Source organism: Mixophyes fleayi, chromosome 1 (assembly GCF_038048845.1).
Source record: "Mixophyes fleayi isolate aMixFle1 chromosome 1, aMixFle1.hap1, whole genome shotgun sequence".
Classification (NCBI taxonomy): domain Eukaryota; kingdom Metazoa; phylum Chordata; class Amphibia; order Anura; family Limnodynastidae; genus Mixophyes; species Mixophyes fleayi.
In genome coordinates, this window is record NC_134402.1 from 294954107 (window position 1) to 294971527 (window position 17421).

General features: G+C 37.4%; 1 protein-coding gene across 3 annotated transcripts in view; it reads left to right on the plus strand.

Annotated features, from left to right (window-relative positions):
• Positions 1–17421, plus strand: part of NTRK2 (neurotrophic receptor tyrosine kinase 2) — a 236592-nt gene that overhangs the window by 147928 nt on the left and 71243 nt on the right. For all 3 annotated transcript variants that reach the window (XM_075211060.1, XM_075211062.1, XM_075211061.1), the window contains one exon: positions 13861–14049. In XM_075211060.1, the coding sequence (XP_075067161.1) occupies positions 13861–14049 (189 nt within the window). The remainder of the gene's footprint in view (positions 1–13860; positions 14050–17421) is intronic.

Here is a 17421-nt window from a genome sequence, read left to right on the forward strand (position 1 = left end):
TTCTTAATACTAATTCTGTATGCTACGCAATTTAAAGGGTATGTAAATCTTTTGGGAGAATAAGGAGGTTAGATAAAGGATAGTTCCCCTTAAGTATCAAAATAGCGATGATCTGTTTGTTCTCTGGAACAAAGCTGTTAGCGGAAGGCACACAAATATTGAATTCTCCAGTTCTCCGAACTGACATGTCCAAATTTGTGGTCATTAAACTTTTGACACTTAAGGCTTTATTTATCAAAGGATGAAGAGCCCTAAGCTGGTGAAAAGGCTCTTAAACACTTCACCCTATTTATCAAAGCCAGATGGGGGAGTCTATTTATCGAATATCGAAGAAAGGAGTTACCAGAACAAAACAATTATGAAGCTTTTTAGATAGAATAAAATACACAACTGTTTAAATAATATTTAATGTACTGTAATAGCTTTGTGAATTGTATAAGTAGGTCTGCTATATATGATTTTGAATGTCAATGGAAGCACCAAAACAACAAAGACATTTTCAACAATTCTGTAGCTACTCATTCTGTTTCAAGACACTTCAAAAATTTGCCATTAATACAATCCTTAGTATCTCTTCTATGAAGCATGTACAGCTGGGTGAGGGGGTGGGGGTGATTTCCAAAGACAATCTGCCCAAAGAGAGATGTACTGGATCTATAAAGTTCAATTAGCTCAATTTATATACATTTATATACTTATTGTTGTTGTTTAGATCTATGGCCAACTTTTCTGAATCTCTATAGACTGCTTTAGGAACTTTATATGTAGACAAATAAGTGCTTTTATGGTGTTCTACAACTTTTATTGATCTTGACCAGTTCATTTATCACATTTACTACTGATAATAATTGTAATAGGGAGTTAAGATATTGTGTATATATATATATATATATATATATATATATATATATGTATATATACATATATATATATATATATATATATATATGTATATATGTATATATATATATATATATATATATATATATATATATATATATATATATGCTGACTTTTACACCCTACTGTATGTAATTTTGATTGAAAACATATGATGATCATATTACTTATTTGTGTTCAATATGTACGATTTATTATTGTTATCCTTTATTTATAGGTTACCACAATAGGTCCACTGTACCATACAACAAAACAGTACATAGCATAACAGGACAATAAAATAAAACACATTGCAGTACAATTCAGAACACAACATACTCCAGATGCTGTTATCTCAGATAATCCATTTTAAAGTTTATACCTTAGAGGTTTATTATATATACTGTATATTTGGGTTTTAGTTTAATTCAGTTTCACCTTCAACAGTTGTCAGAGGCACAGATATTTCCCTAAGACATGCAGAGTCTACTTTCCCAACAGTGAAAGGGTTTATCAGTGCGCATAACTGGTAAATCAGACAACCAAAGCCAGATCACTCATTAGTTATCTAGGAAATAGGGCAGAGTGGCCCCCTGGGGACCCAACCACCCTAAGAGTGGCCCCAGACTTGGACTTTTCGGGCAAGCTGTGCAAGACCCGATGCCCTGGTCTGGGAGGCCTGGGATTACCCATTTGACAGGGTCCGGCTTTGCTACCTAGTGGTTAGTCCGTCCAGAAGGACCAAAGCCCAATGAGCTGTATTCCTTTAAAGGTCCACATAATCTCTAATGTCCCCATCCCCCTCCTTTCTTCTCCACCCACTCATCCCCTCTCTTCCTACTTCCACTCCTCTCTTCACTCTCCTCCACACCTCCCTTTTGTGCCTATAGTATGGTAAACAACAATAAATATTGGCACATTGGAGATTGAAAAGAGCATCTACCCTCTGGTCATGTTACAGCGATGTACTGAGCTACTCTGGGGTAACACCCCCCCTCCAACTGACATGCCACCGCTCTTCAGTGACTTATAATAGGGCTGTATCTCACAGTACAGGGCACATTACTGTATAAATAATCTACTAGAATGAGTAGGTATATATTTATTCAGGTGTTACTAATGAATGCGAATGTGATATCACTGCTTAACAATTATGACAGTAGTACTTACTATTTATATTTATATTTTCATATATTTAAACATGTTAATATCACATGTGTATTAAGCCATAAAACATGCAGAAAATTATAATTATTTTAATGTATAATTTTAGATTGCAAACTCTATATGCTTTTATAGTGGATAGGTGATCCAGTATCATTACTTAATTTCAATCAATTTCCTGTATTTATTTAAAATTCAGCCCATATTGTTTTGTAGAATGTAGGTTAACCGCACTTTTCGACTTTATGTGACAGAGTCAAAACACAAAAAAAATCTTAAAAGTCTGTAAACATATAAGAAAGTTGACACCTGGGACCTGTGATGTTGTGTCACATTTCCAATACCCACAGGTGTGTGTGCAAAGCAACTAGCCTATTACAGCAAGCCCGACTCTCTGAGCATCTACAGTCCTCTATCAACCAACATTGAGAGTAAAGGCACAGCATCAAGGATGTCTTTTTTACACAACTTAATGTGGGCTCATTTTTCATCCACCTCAGGGTGATTGTACTTAGCAAGTGCTGACAGAAGGCATTTAACTTTGATACAAAATTCCATTCCTTGATTGATCTACAGAAATCTCATGTTGTGAGTAGTGTACAGGTCTAAGATTGATGAGTCTATAATCTGTCTATAGAACTGATGTCAGACAACATTCAATTGTTCTTTCAACTCATAAGGGGTTATTCTTCCAAAGTTGAGTAGGGATAATGTGACGTTAAATTGTCTTAAAGAATTCTGAAAAGATACTAAATCAATGAGCTGAACATTAAATTCTATGTTAATGAACTGAAGTTTAAATAAATAAAAAAATGCAATAAAAATAACATTATAAAATGTGACAAAATAGCACTAAAACTAAATTAAAGTAGTGCAAAAATAAAGTAGTGAATTAATCTTTAAAAAAGACAGTTACATGTCTCCAAGACACAGGCCGGATTTTCAAACCACTATGCATCCAATGTGGTTTGAAAACTCTAAATGCAGTAACAGTTGTTTGCATGTAATCACATGTGACATTTAATGGTTTGACAGTTAGATATTACTGATTTGACAGATAGATATTACTGATGTATCTACTATACGTGCAGGGCACATGCTGGTGAAGAAAAGAGCGTGGTGGGCACAGACTAGTGTTTAATTATTAGATTTTTTGGACAGGGGGCACACTTTACTCAAACAAGCTGCATTATTGTTCCTATTTTACTTATCAAAGGAAGTAAAAGGTAAGGTAAACAATTGTAAGTGTAATTGTAAATAAACAAGAGGCCAAGCAAGACAGTGAGGACCTCATTTAGAGTCGGACGCAAAGTCCATTTAAGAAGTGTAGGAGCGGGAGTGTGCCGCAGCTTGGTAGGGTATTACGAGTGCAAGCGACCCCAGTTGCGTCCCACTCTTCATACCCTATCGAGCTGAGAGTAGTTCCTGCAGCTAGCTAACCGCTTGCGCCACCTAATTCCTGCCGCACAGCTTTAGCCCTGTTTTGACGAGTGTTGCGTCTGCGCCTCACTGCGACTAGGATGTATTTACATGGTCACGCCTTCACAACTCCGCATTCCTCCCATTCTCTCGTAGTGAGTTGCAAGCTGACGCAAGTGTTAATTGCGTCCAAGATGCAGGCGGATTTGGTGCTTTCTGCACATGCGTGATAGTGTTTTTTTGTTGGATGCGCCTAAAACGGACTTTGCGTCCGACTCTAAATGAGGTCCTGAATGTACATTTACTTTTTAATTATTTAATTATTATATTATAATTGTTCTTTATTAATTCCTTCACAAGTTTGATTTTTTCATATTAACCATTTTACCTACCGATACAATAATGAGTTTTGATATATCCCACTTATTGAAAGAATATATCATTTATCAGTCTTCCCTCGGTTTCTGATACACTTCCCTGCCTACTTTTGTATAAAACTGATGTATCTCTGCGGAATACTTATCCCAGTGCTTTGTACCTCTTTAAAATCCTTGTAGCTGCCAATACTGAAAGCCCATAAATTCATCATTGATCAGAAGGGGCCATATCATTTGTTCTGCTACTGGTATAAATGGTCCCTTCAGAAACTGCTTTATGACTATCATTAATTCTTTACCTGGCAGTCTGTAATAGCCTGTGCTACAATACATATGAATTATACACATAACCCTTACATGGGTTCAGGAGCTAGATTTATTAAATGTTTAACTGCCATTAGCAGGACATTATTATGGACTTTTTTTTTTAGATTTTTTTTTTTACCATCTAGAGTGTTTTGAAAAATCGACTCGAACATCTTGATTTGTAATGCATATCTGGCCCACCCAGAGAAACAAGCACAGATTTAACCAGGCAGAGCACTTGGCATTACAACAGGGGTTGTGAATTCTTCCTGGCCACAGTCGGCGGTGTCTTGAGGTCCTAATTTCCCTGGAGGCTTTCCCATAGCAACCTTAACCATACATATTTTTCTTTCAGTAGGATATACAAGAATAATTTCCACTACTCAAATGTAGCCTGGAACAAGCATAGAAACCTGTTACCATTTAAAATCCTACTTCATTGAACAGCTGTTTTATAGGAAATGTTTAGTATTGTGTTATAATACAAACGTCTGAACTTCCTGCATTACGTTTTAATACTTAAATTATATCATTAACCATTTAATTATCTACTGAAATTTTTTATTTTTGTTTTGGCCACCAAAGTAATAAGGTTGCGCCGAGACTTTTTTCCCCCTTAAAATTCTTATTATTTCCTCTTTAAAACTATGTAGAGGTGTAACCAGAAGTGGTCACCACTCATTTAGCAAGTCAGGTGGAGAAAATGATGGAACTTGGTGACCGAAAATCTTAGTTACACAGAATCACACCCCTAATCTAGCCCATTATGAGGCCTCATATTATATACAGTTTTATAGTATGTTCAGGTTGTCTTCTTTTTAGTGTTGCCGATGAATAGTTACTTTTCTTTGAATGACAGTAAAGTTAGTTGCAAACTGACAAGTTACCAAAATTAAATAGTGGGTGTCAGGAATATGCCGCTCTAGCTACTCCCTGAATAGATATCTTATAATATATTCCAACAGTCATACAATATATCACCTCTACTTTGTCAGGAAACAGCTCCTGAACCCCTTTATTTGTCACAAACCACCATCTGCGCACTTGTGACTTGGCAGCTTACTGTAAGGGAACACACGGGATTCCAGACCAAGTCTCACACTCACCTCTCTCTAAGGCTACAGATTTCGCTGGTCCCTTTTCCCAACATAGACGCAGGCTTCCCACCACTCAGCAACTGCCTCCAGCTATGTATAAGGCCCGCAGCAAACCTATGACTTAATCACCCAATTGTGCACACTCTGTGCTCTGGTAGCTAAATAGTTAACTCCTCTCACTCTGGTTTCTAAACAGTTAATCCAGCCAAGCAATCTGTCTCTTCTAAACAGGCAATGGATTTGTTTAGAGCAATAAGGACAGAACTATTACATTTTAGATTTGATATATAAAAAGTACAATGCTTACAGAGAATAAAAAAAAACAATTAGATAAAGATTTGACATACAAGTAAAAAATTGCAAACAGTTATAAAAACAAATGGGATGAAAGTACAGAGCATCACTTACATATAATAAATCTGTATGCCTGGGGCAGGCAGAAAATATGGACAGTCCTTCAATTAGATTGATTCCCAAAGAAGCTGACTACCTGTCCCTTCAAAACACAGGTTTTTAAGCCAACTTAAATGGGACGGCATGCATAAGAGCAGTGTGGATGCTAATGTCTGGGTGGAAATGTCCCTTGGGTGTCACCTAGGGCTTGTTCAAAATTATTCCTAGGTTTTGACCTGTCTTAGCTTTTCTCAGATATCTCCCAGAGACATAACTTCCCCTACAATAAACCGGTCATAACTTCCCGCACATTTAAATACCACATATGATGCTATTTCAACAATATCCAATCTCAACCTGAAATACTATGGCTGTTCCCTGTATAGTTGGTATCTATGTTTTAAAACCCTTGTGTAGTTTTTGCCCCTCAGTACGGAGTGTCAAATGGATTTCCCAAAATATGAAAAATGAAGGGATTTCCTTTCAAGTTCATATTTCTATATACCTGCATAAAGAGCCTACAGGTTTTACATGGGTCTCCAAGATTCTCACCTAGGCATATGGCTCTCTAATTTACACCTAGTGGTTAGTTTGTGTTTACAATACCTATTGAAAGGAAGTCAATGAGCTAGTGGAATACATGATCAAAAACAATGGATGTCTGTGATCTGCATATCTTGAGCTGGTGTCCTCACAAAGTGTTTGCCTAGCTTAATTACCTCCTACTGGGCTAATTGTTTCCTTTTTAAAAACATTTGGTCACACATTTATCTGAGTTGAAAATCAGGTTCATTTATGTATCAATGCAATGTTTTATTTGGACCCTGACATCCAATATTCTATTTCATCATATCATATTTATGCTCTCATCCGGACAGTGGGTCCAAATCTGAAGGTGGTTCCAACCATATTCTGACATAACTGCCCCTCTAAAGCAAACAGGTGTTCCCTAAAGAAGTCGTCCACAATTTTACAGCCCTCTTTTAAATATTGCTTCTACTTTTTAGCATATTTTCTGTCCTTGGAACCTTCACTGTTACTCTCAGTGCCAATTGAGAGGAGAGAATAGAAGTTAAACACTCATTGACCACTTTATTAGGTACATCTGTATACCTGCTCATTAATGCAAATATCTTATCTCCCAACCATATGGTAGCGACTCATAAAAGCATGCAAACATGGTCAAGAGGTTCCGTTGTTCAGACCAAACACCAGAATGGGGAAAAAAGGTGATCTAAGTGACTTTGACCATGGAGTGATTATTGGTGCCAGAAGAGGTTGTTTGAGTATCTCAGAAACTGCTGATGTCCTAAAAAAATTTGCACAACAGTCTCTGGAGTTTGCAGAGAATGAAATGCAAAACAAAATACAACCAGTGAGTGGCAGTTCTATTAACAAAAATGCCTTGTTAGTGCGAACAACTGTGGTATGTAGAAAAGTACAGGATCTCGAACCTTGAAGTAGATGGGTACAGCAGCAGAAGACCACACCAGGTTAGAGGAAACCGAGGCAACAGTGGGCACAGGCTCACAAAAACTGGACAGTTCAAGATTGGAAAACATTGCCTGGTCTGACAAATCTTGATTTCTGCTGCGACATGCAGATGGTAGAGTCTGAATTTGGCATAAACAACATGAATTTCTGGATTCATCCTGCCTTCTGTCAAAAGTGCAGGCTGGTGGTATAATGGTGTGGGGAATGTTTTCTTGCCACTAATTATCCCCCTTAATATTAATTGAACATTGCTTAAATGCCACAGCCTATCAGATTGTTGTTGTTGACCATGTGCATTCCTTTATGGCCACAGTCTACCCATTTACTAATGACTACTTCCAGCAATATAACGCACCATGTCACAAAGCTCACGTCATCTCATGCTGGTTCCACGAAAATGACAATAAGTTCAGTGGACTCCAATGGTCTCCACAGTCACCACATCTCAATCTAGTAAGCATCATTGAGATGTGGTGGAGATTTGCAGCAAGAATGTGCAGACGACAAATCTGTAGCATCTGCATGCTCTATCATCAACATGGACTATAACCTCTTAGAAATGTTTCCAGCATAATGTTGAATCCATTCCAGAAATAATTCAGGCAGTTTTGGGGGGAAAGGGGAGTCCTACACAGTACTAGAAAGGTGTACCCAATAAAGTGATCACTGATATGGTGCACTAAGTATATTGAATAGGGCACCTGAGTATATTGAATTACCTAGGACTTTATAAGCAGTTTAAATCTTCAACTCAGTCTATTCTCCAGCACTCTTGACTCATCATACCCATTTATGCTTAGCTGTAGTTGTTTTTAGGTAACAGTAACTGCCTCAGATGGGGTAACCTCGAACTAACTAAAAAGCAGGGGTTGTCCTGAAGTGGACACCTGCTTTAAAATATTACACAGTATGTCCGAGTGGTACTATTAACTGCGTTGGCTGCCTGCATATATTGTTAAAAGTATGCCATATTTATAATTTACTTAGCCAGATCAAACCTCCCAATTTAATCTTTAGTTGTAGCTGAGATGACACAAGGAGAATGAGATAAAATACAGTAAAGTAATTTATGAATTTGCAAAAAATGCAGCTGTGTAAAGCAAAATATTTTGACATAATGCAGGTACAGAGCACTGGGGAAATGCTTCAGTAGATTTGCAGGTCTGAGGTGAAAAAAGTGGATGCCTTAAAAAGTAAGAATGTCCCTTTGTGACTTTTATATATTTTTTTATAGCGCCTCTTACTAAATGGAAACGTTTCCATTTTCTACTAAAATTCTACTCATTGGAGCGTTAGGTATGTGCCTTAAGGGGCTGTCTTTTTGTCATATTTGCCCACATTAAAACTGCATTACCACCTATGAAGGGAATGCAGTATTATAGGCCAGCCCACTCCCGGGGCTCTGGAACGATTTGAAGGGGGGGGAGTGGGAAGACCAATGAGAAGCGTCAATCACATCTCATACCCCTGTTCTGTGGTCATTTTAAAGTGGTGAACAAAAATGTTCACTGCATTAGTTGGTAGTGCAGCTCCTGTGAAGCTTATTTAATTATCTCATTCCTCAAAACAAAATCTTGATTTTAATTTACGAAACACATTAAAACATGAAAGCCCTATACCACCCAATTTCCGCTATAAGAAGAAGCAACATTTTGCAACCGGTAGTCGCTGCCATGTTAACATATCTCCTTAGTCATGAATCTCACAGAAATAAGACCATGACATTAAAAGGAGGAAACTGCATTTGTACTGTGTGGGTATCTTCAATCATCTCGAAAGTGAATGAGGGAAGCTGTTTATTTTACTGGGGATTGTACTGTTAGGTGCTTTTCATGATACTAGCAAAAAAAGCATGAAAGAAAACCCCTTAATACTTGAAGATATTTTCAAATAATGCACATATATATATATATATATATATATATATATATATATATATATATATATGTTCAGTTAAATGTAATATGTTGAATGTAATAGCTAAATGTGAGCACCAAATAAGCATATTTGTCCACTTTGTTCCTTTGATATATTGCATATTCACCAGGCTGTAGTATTTCCTATCCGCTATGATTACACGTTAATAAAAAGCATTGGATTCCCAGTGGCAATATCAGGTGTCTTGTCACTCCTGGTAACCCATGTTTCAGCATTCAGCAAGTCATAAATCTATCATCTGCTTTACCATTGATTTTACTCTGCACACTATACATGTTAATGAAGCACCAGGTTGTCGCATCTGCTTAGTCAGTGCAATTAAATCCAAGGTACAGTTAATGCCTCATGAATGTGATTTTTTGATTATTTGCTTGTAAATGTCACTGTCGCAGTCCTCGCTATGACCTTTTACATTTCTACTCTGAAATAAATGGGTGCCTTATCGTGTTACCTAATACATACACTATATGTTGGTATGAATTAAGTATCTATGTTGGGATTTTTATTTCCATGTGAGGAACTGTTCTTGCTATGCAAAAGCAGGTTTGGAACCAAAGAGCACCTCGTTTTGTGCCAGTGCGCTTAGATTCCTGACAGGGTGCATAGGTATATGAAGCAAGATGACCACATTTTTGAAAGAGCAGTTTATACAGGAAATGAGGAATGTGAGAGTTGGGTGAGGGGTTTTGTGGAGCAGTGCAGAATGAGTGAGATTATTGTGATGAGATAAAGAGTTGGTGAGGGCACAGTTTCAGGAGTTTCCTCCTCACACTATGGGCTGTGTGGCTATTTTCACTCAATAAAAGGAGTTGGATTTTTCACCAGCTCAGAGCTGACGGAGATTCAGTCTCCTTATATAATTTTAATATAACCCGTTTTGCCCTTTCATGTTGGCAGAGAAGTAGATTTCCTGACACACTCCCAGCAATGTAATAAAAAGTTGCATAGACACAATTGCCACTTGCATTAAACACAGTCCCTATGGCCTCACACTCTCATAACTAAATAAAAGCCATAAATAAGGACATTAATGTAAAATGGTGATACAAACATGGCAGGAGGTTGGACTGTGATGTGAGGAGTACAACAATGCGCATTTAGAGATCTCCTCACATATCGAGGCACACAGTTTGTGGTTCCCGAGACCATCAAGTAAGAATGTATTGTACGAAGCGGACAATACACTCATACTGGTGCAAAACCATGGCGTTTTAAATATGCATGAAACGTGCTTCACAACCTCTGTATAGTGCGCAACATGTAGTATAGCATTATATCAATAGGAATTGCAGGGTATATAGGGTTGCATTTTGTTAAAACCTATGTGGTATCCCAAAATAACATTTAGGGGTAGATTCATCACACTTTCTAAAACGGAAAAGTGGAGGAGTTGCCCATAGCAACCAATCATATTCTAGCTAGCATTTTCTACAATGTACTAGATAATTCATAGCTATAATCTATTTGATTGGTTGCTATGGACCACACCTCCACATTTCCTTTTAGAAGGTTTGTTAAATCTATCCCTTAAAGTATTATTACCATACATAACTACTTCGACCACTGCCAAGTACAATACAGTAAACAGGGACATAACAGTGCAGTATTGTATATTAATGTACAATAAATTACAATATTACCAATTCCAGTCAACTTATTGACAGCTTACATACTCAAATAATCCATGTACCCTTCTCTAATGGATATTAAATACACACACTTTATTCGCCACAGTAAGTCCCATAAAGATGTGTTGTTATGTAGATAATAACACAGTGGAACATCACTTGGAGAGTGTGCTGATTTAAATGAGAGAATATCCAGAGGCCAAAACCACAGAAGAGAAAGCAGCAAGTCATCAGTCTGTAGGTAATGCTAGGGGAATGGCATTTGGTACTGTATATTTAAGAATGTTACCATCTACACTAGGCTTTCATTGTGAGTTAACGTCTATTTTACCTCTAAATTACCTACACACCTTCATGAATGCTGTTAAATATTAGTACGTTATAAATGAATACATTTAGCTGCATTTAGGAATTTGCAATGTAAAGTGAAGGGGCACCACACATATTGCCAGCAACAGGAATGAGTTGCTTGACAAGACACAGTCAATAATAGTTGTCAAATTCTGCCTACTTAGATCATTGAGACAAGTAATTACGTGACCCCGTTTAATCAGGATAAGCAGAGTTTAGGCACTTACCCGGGCGTCCATGATTTATGAGAGGCCACGCCGTGGTTTCTTGTCAGCAGAAATCTGCTTTTTTAAAATTACATTTCAGGAGATTGTTTTCTCATTTGTGATTCCTTGGTTTTCTCCTTTAAAGCAAGTGTCAGCTACATGTCTGTGACTGTAATGTGATTTAGTCAGTGCAGCATTAAGGGAATGAAATTTAGGCCATTTCATGTAAAACAGCTAATTTGTCAAATAAGCAAGCATTTAACATTATGTGTCATGATTGGGTCCATTTATCAAAAGGTTTGCTAGAAGCAGATGTAGCCATTGCCTGTATAGAGTCCAAACATGACAGCCCAGGCAGGAAGCAGAATGTTGCTACAGTAACCATCAGCCATCTATAGGCACATTTATTTCTGTTACATTTTACTGTATGTTCTTGGTTATCCATAAGGCACAAGGTTCATATTTTATCTCTGATATGCAAATTGGTTTAGGCACGCTTCTGCCTTCTTCAATTATTATTTGGGATTTTACAGATTTATAACACAACTGTAAAGAAAGTACATTTAAGTTAATAAAAAAAAAATATTTACATTGAGTCCAGTATAGCAATGGTAATCTAGTGGCTTCCATAATCAACCTTACAATCACTGCCTAGATCCTCAGAAAAAATTTAACTGATGAAGCTAGAATTTGGGTGAGCTCAAGCGGGGGTTGCCGAGAGGGGGGGTGGGGTTCTTATTAAGTACTGAGGCCCAAGCATGGCTGGGGGACTGCATGGGAGCCTTCTTTATTTGTGGTAATCTTTAATTTTACTGACCTCAGTAATTTTTCCAGACTGCAGTGGGATAGGGAGGGGGGAGTGGAGTGGCGGTATTGTGCAGACTGCTCTCCAACTCAACCCCAGAACTTATCCACATTTGTAAATGACCTCCACTGTCTGATAATAGACTGCTTCTACTGTGCAGACTTTTTTTTTTAAATGCAATAACTACATTCATTGGTTTTACAAATGCATTTACTATTGGTTATTAATTCAGCCAAGTCATTTAAGGTGGAAAGGGAGTGACAAAAAATAGAACCAGGCTATTATCACATTGAGAAGGGGGTTAGGTTGGAAGTATATACCATATGGTAGTATAATGTGACAGTATAAACATAGATAGCTTTAACAGTGTATTACGATGGTTTATTATACTTAGGCTGTATTTAGTTATAATGAGGCCAGTTGTGGACAACAACCAGTCCAGGGCTGCCCAAAAAGGGTTAGTAGAGTAGGAGGTGCAGACTCACCAGATAATATCATCGGCAGGGTGCTTCAGACAGTTTCTATGTAGGGAATGGTCTAGCGTTTTTCACACACTAGGCACCCCCCAAACAAGCCCAGCCACAGCCCCAATGTGTGGCTACACACCTTTTGACAGCGCATCTTTATCAAAGATGACTATGAATGGGGCCCCAAGAAGTTGCTGTGCTGGGTCTAAAAATTTCTGTTGGTGGCCCGGAGCTCAAGACCTGGAACCTCAAGTTTAGGGGCTAGATGTAGCACCCATGCACAAGCCATTTAGTCTTCTCTCCATTGCAATGGGTACATTTTACTCTTTTTTTTAAACTCCTCCATTGTTGTTTCCTACTATCCAACATGAGAATTTTAAGCATGTGTCCATAGGTGAAGTAAGTGGTACTATAATCCTGCATTAATGCTCAGTGTCTCCTTGTTCTCAAAGTAGAATCCTGCTACCTATGACATCAACTATTTAATAATACCCAGTCAGCCCTCTCAAGGAGAAACCAGGCATATTTTCAAAGCGGGATTTTTTTTAACACCTTAATCCTCAAGCATTTGCAGTTCTACAGAGAATAATATTAGTGTAAACAATTCTTGTTCCTGTAGATTTAGTCTTACGTGTACTTGTAGATATGTATCTATAGACATGCTGATTTACATACAGTGCTTCATGTAGCCTGTTCCAGCAACTGAATCCATACACATAAGAGTAGAAGGGTTATGTCAGGATCCAGCATTATAATTAAATCAGCATTATAATTAAATCTGCCAATATTAAAATTCCATTATATAAATTACCGAATCCATGAAGTTGATCACAAATATATAAGCTGATGTACTGTGTACTTAAGAAATCATACTGGTAACCATATACAGTGGTTTTAAAATAATTAAATATACACTATGTGGGATTGTTACTTTAAAGAGTCACAATAAGGAAAAAGGAAAAGCCCTAACGTAGATTTCCTAATGCATGAGAAAATGCTATATGTATATACTGTATATGAAATATTATCAAATGTGAGGCAGTTCAATTTATTGTGTATCGTTGATTTATGTGTAATTCTGCAGCACATATAGACCTTCTAAGTGGTTTATAGTATTTAAAAGAACAGTACAATTAAACTAGGCTAAACAATAGGAAAAACTCCCCCATTGATGGATTCTTTTATCATACACATATGTTAAGCTAGAATTAGTTAAGCTACATTTTAAATGACTAATCACAGCATGTGTTATTCTATGTGTAATACATTTTCATATATTACCACTTTTTAATGGTAGGATAACAGTGAAGTAACAGAGCTTATTTTCCTTTTCTAGGTCCTTCATCTGTGATTAGTAATGATGATGATTCAGCCAGCCCGCTACACCATATTTCTAATGGCAGTAACACCCCATCTTCATCAGAAGGCGGTCCTGATGCAGTGATCATCGGCATGACAAAGATCCCTGTCATCGAAAACCCACAGTACTTTGGAATTACCAACAGTCACCTGAAACCTGACACCTGTAAGTTCAATACTGTATTATCTTTTTCGAAGCATCGTATTACTGAAATGATGTAGACATTAGTACAGGATGTATGTAATACATGTACAGTGTATTACTGAACTGAAGCCTTTGCGTGTTTTTAGATATTGGTACAATTGTTTTAGTTAATATTACTGGGTAATATTACTATATTGAAATCTAACACTGATATTGTCTAGTGTTAAAAGAAAAAGAAACGATTGTGGAAGTAATTTTCAATATACTTATTTTATGGGCATTTGTTGAGCAAACACTGCTCTGTCTCCCCATGCTGTTCAGTGTCCTGGGCTCCCAATATCTATTTCCACATGCACATGCTGATGTCTAGCTCTAGCCTTGCCTGAACTCTGTGCTTATCGTTACTCTTACTAAAGTGTCCTTCCTCCTAGCTTAGCACTAACCCCTTTCCATAACCTAAATTTAACCCTAAGTAGCCTATCAGTAACTTATCCCTAACCACTTAAACTAATCTAGCTCTTACCCTTAACCCCTAACTTAACCCCTAGTGGTTATTGAGCTGTGAGCAATTTGTCTAAATTCCACTCAAGCAATTGCTTACCAAGCAGTTGTCTTTAATAAGTAACCCAATGCATCATCAAGCAATCTTCCTGCATTAAATTATCTGCATGTAACTATGACTTGTTTTGAAGAGTTGGGATAGCACTTGTGGTTATATATCAAACAATATTCAGCTTTAATTAACAGCTCATATTCACTTTCAATATGTTAATTATTCACTCACAGTATAACAATATGACACGGTGCTTTTTCTATCTATGACCATCTTATATTTTTACAGTCGGCTCTGTTAATTAACAGCGTAACCCACTGTTGTAATTTATTGATTTTTTTGTCCATTTAGCGGTAGCATAGGTGTATGCCCACATTCCACTTTAGTGAACTGCTCCTATAAAACTACAATTAAAATCTCATGGTGGGTAGTGTAAAAAAATCAAGGTCCAGCCTATTGTCTCTTTAGGAACACCCACTTAATAAATTTAAACATTAATATTTTCTCCCAAAATACAGCTTGTTCGAGTCTCATTTGTGTGTTAAATTGATCATGAGAGTGGGTGGACATAGGGAGTGTCTTTATTACATGTGTGACTCTTTAACTCAGTTTATGACATGGGTATTTGTATGCTTATAAATAAACTTTCCTGTTGCTGCATAAAGTGCCCCCTTGATAAGTAGACTGACCCCCGATTATCACACCACCTGAGTGTCCATAGAAAGTCTCATTTCGGGGGAAAAGAGCACATGTGGCCTCTCATTGATCCACGAACCACACTTAAATGTGTTCTCTCCACCCCTTGAATCTCAAAATAATATATTCTACCCCAAATCCCCTCAATTTTCTTTTACTTGTAGAGGTGATGTGCACATGTCTTCAGATAGTCTTTCTCATGCATTTGGTTTGAATGTTCAGAATGAAATGTTCATGTATTCAATGAAAATCCTTTTGTCGCATTGGTACCACCAAAGATTCCTGTGTTGTTTGACAATGTTCAAATGCTGGATATAATTTTGTAGCTTTTACTAGCTTTGAGACAGTTCCGAGATTAATATTTATCTTAAAAATATGATGACAGGGTTAATGAGGTTTCATAAAACCTTTTAGAGTGTCCCCATACAAGCCCCTAATAGATTTATTTGTGCATAAAACACACACCAGACAGATTTATTGCCCAGAAGACTTTTCATATTGAAAACACAGATATAGTCACCAAGTGAAATGTTCCTATGATCTAACGTAAGGCAGTTTGTACATCTCCATTTCAAGGCCTCTACTGCTGTTAAATTAAGAGCTTTCAAATTTCCCTTTAGAAATAAGAAAAAAAAATACAAGAAAAAAAAGTCAATGTTAAACATTTTTGTTACATTTTGTACCATGTTGTAAATATTAACAGCTTTATAAAGAGAATGTATGCATGCTGAATTTGCATATACTTTCATAAATTGTTGGTAGTTTTGGCAATTTTTGAGATAACTTTGGTTAGGGTCTAAGCACTTTATTAATTTTCAATCTTCATTTCCTACATGCTGAGATGTGTTCGTGTGCGGGGATAGAACAGTCTGTAGTCAACACAACACCAGAAGATGAGTGTGTTGATCTTGTGGAATGCAGTGACCTGTCCACTCGTGATTATTTTAGTGAGGACAGGACTGCATGTGATGTGCAGTGTCATGATATGAGGAGGGGAACAGAGCAAGCAGTAAGTTACAGACTGAACGTATGAAGATCCCGGGTTTTGTGGCCCAATTCTACTCACTTCACTCTGTCTGGCCATCCACGGGTGCCTTCCTATGCAGAGAAGTCTACCCAGTACCTTCGTGGATTCGTATAGTCACTCAGGCAAATGCAGTTAGAAAGTAAAGCAATACATTTATTGTAATAAAAAACAATCACTAGATTATTCTGTACACACAGTAAATAAATGCCAGGCAGGTTTACCACATCATCTGTCCTTTACCCCACTAGCTTAAGGAAATACAGACACCTGGCTGTCCAGACTTGACAACTCGTGGATCTGCCGATGTATTTCACTGGTAGAGACCAGCATCTCTAAAACCAGCCACCCAGAATGAATCTCTCCTGCCCCCCCGGAGTGGCTGCTTATATATAGGGTCTAATTTTCACAGAAAATCCCCTCCCAGATTGTAGACCAAATGTCTGGAGTAGTGTTGTGAGAAAAATGGACACTAATTAGCCTCCCCCCTCACCTGTATCTTGCAACCTGATCCCTACCCATAACCCCCCTGGCTTCACTTTAAAGACAATGAATTACAACCTCACTGCCACATCATCAATATACAATACACAATATACATGTTTACAATGAGCTCCAATGTCCTCTTATCCACATGTAATTAGACACTGCATTTATACTCTCTTGGCCTGGGGAACAAAAGCAAGGGCTATAAAAAGTACATGCTATAATCCACATTTTGTGAGAAACGAGAGGCAGGCTGGTTAGGGTCATATTAATACCTCATTTCACCACCGAAGGTTAGATAGTGGAAGCAGCAATGTTCACCAACGACAGACTAATGAAGAGGGAAGGTGATATCAAGCGTATCACTATATTTAAATGAAGATGATACATCCAAATTGTTTCTATTAGCTCTACTACAAACCGCAACCACATAAGCATCTTTGAATTGTTATAAAACAGCTATCATCCACAGTTTTTGTTCAATGCACAGGGTCCTTCTGTGATGTCTCAACTGATGGTCACTGGCTATGATCATTGGTTGCCCATAGAATGACTTGTAGACCACTCATTAAGTAAAACTGTGTCCAGGATTTTGATCAGTAGTGCTCCCCAACATAATTTTACTTACACATGG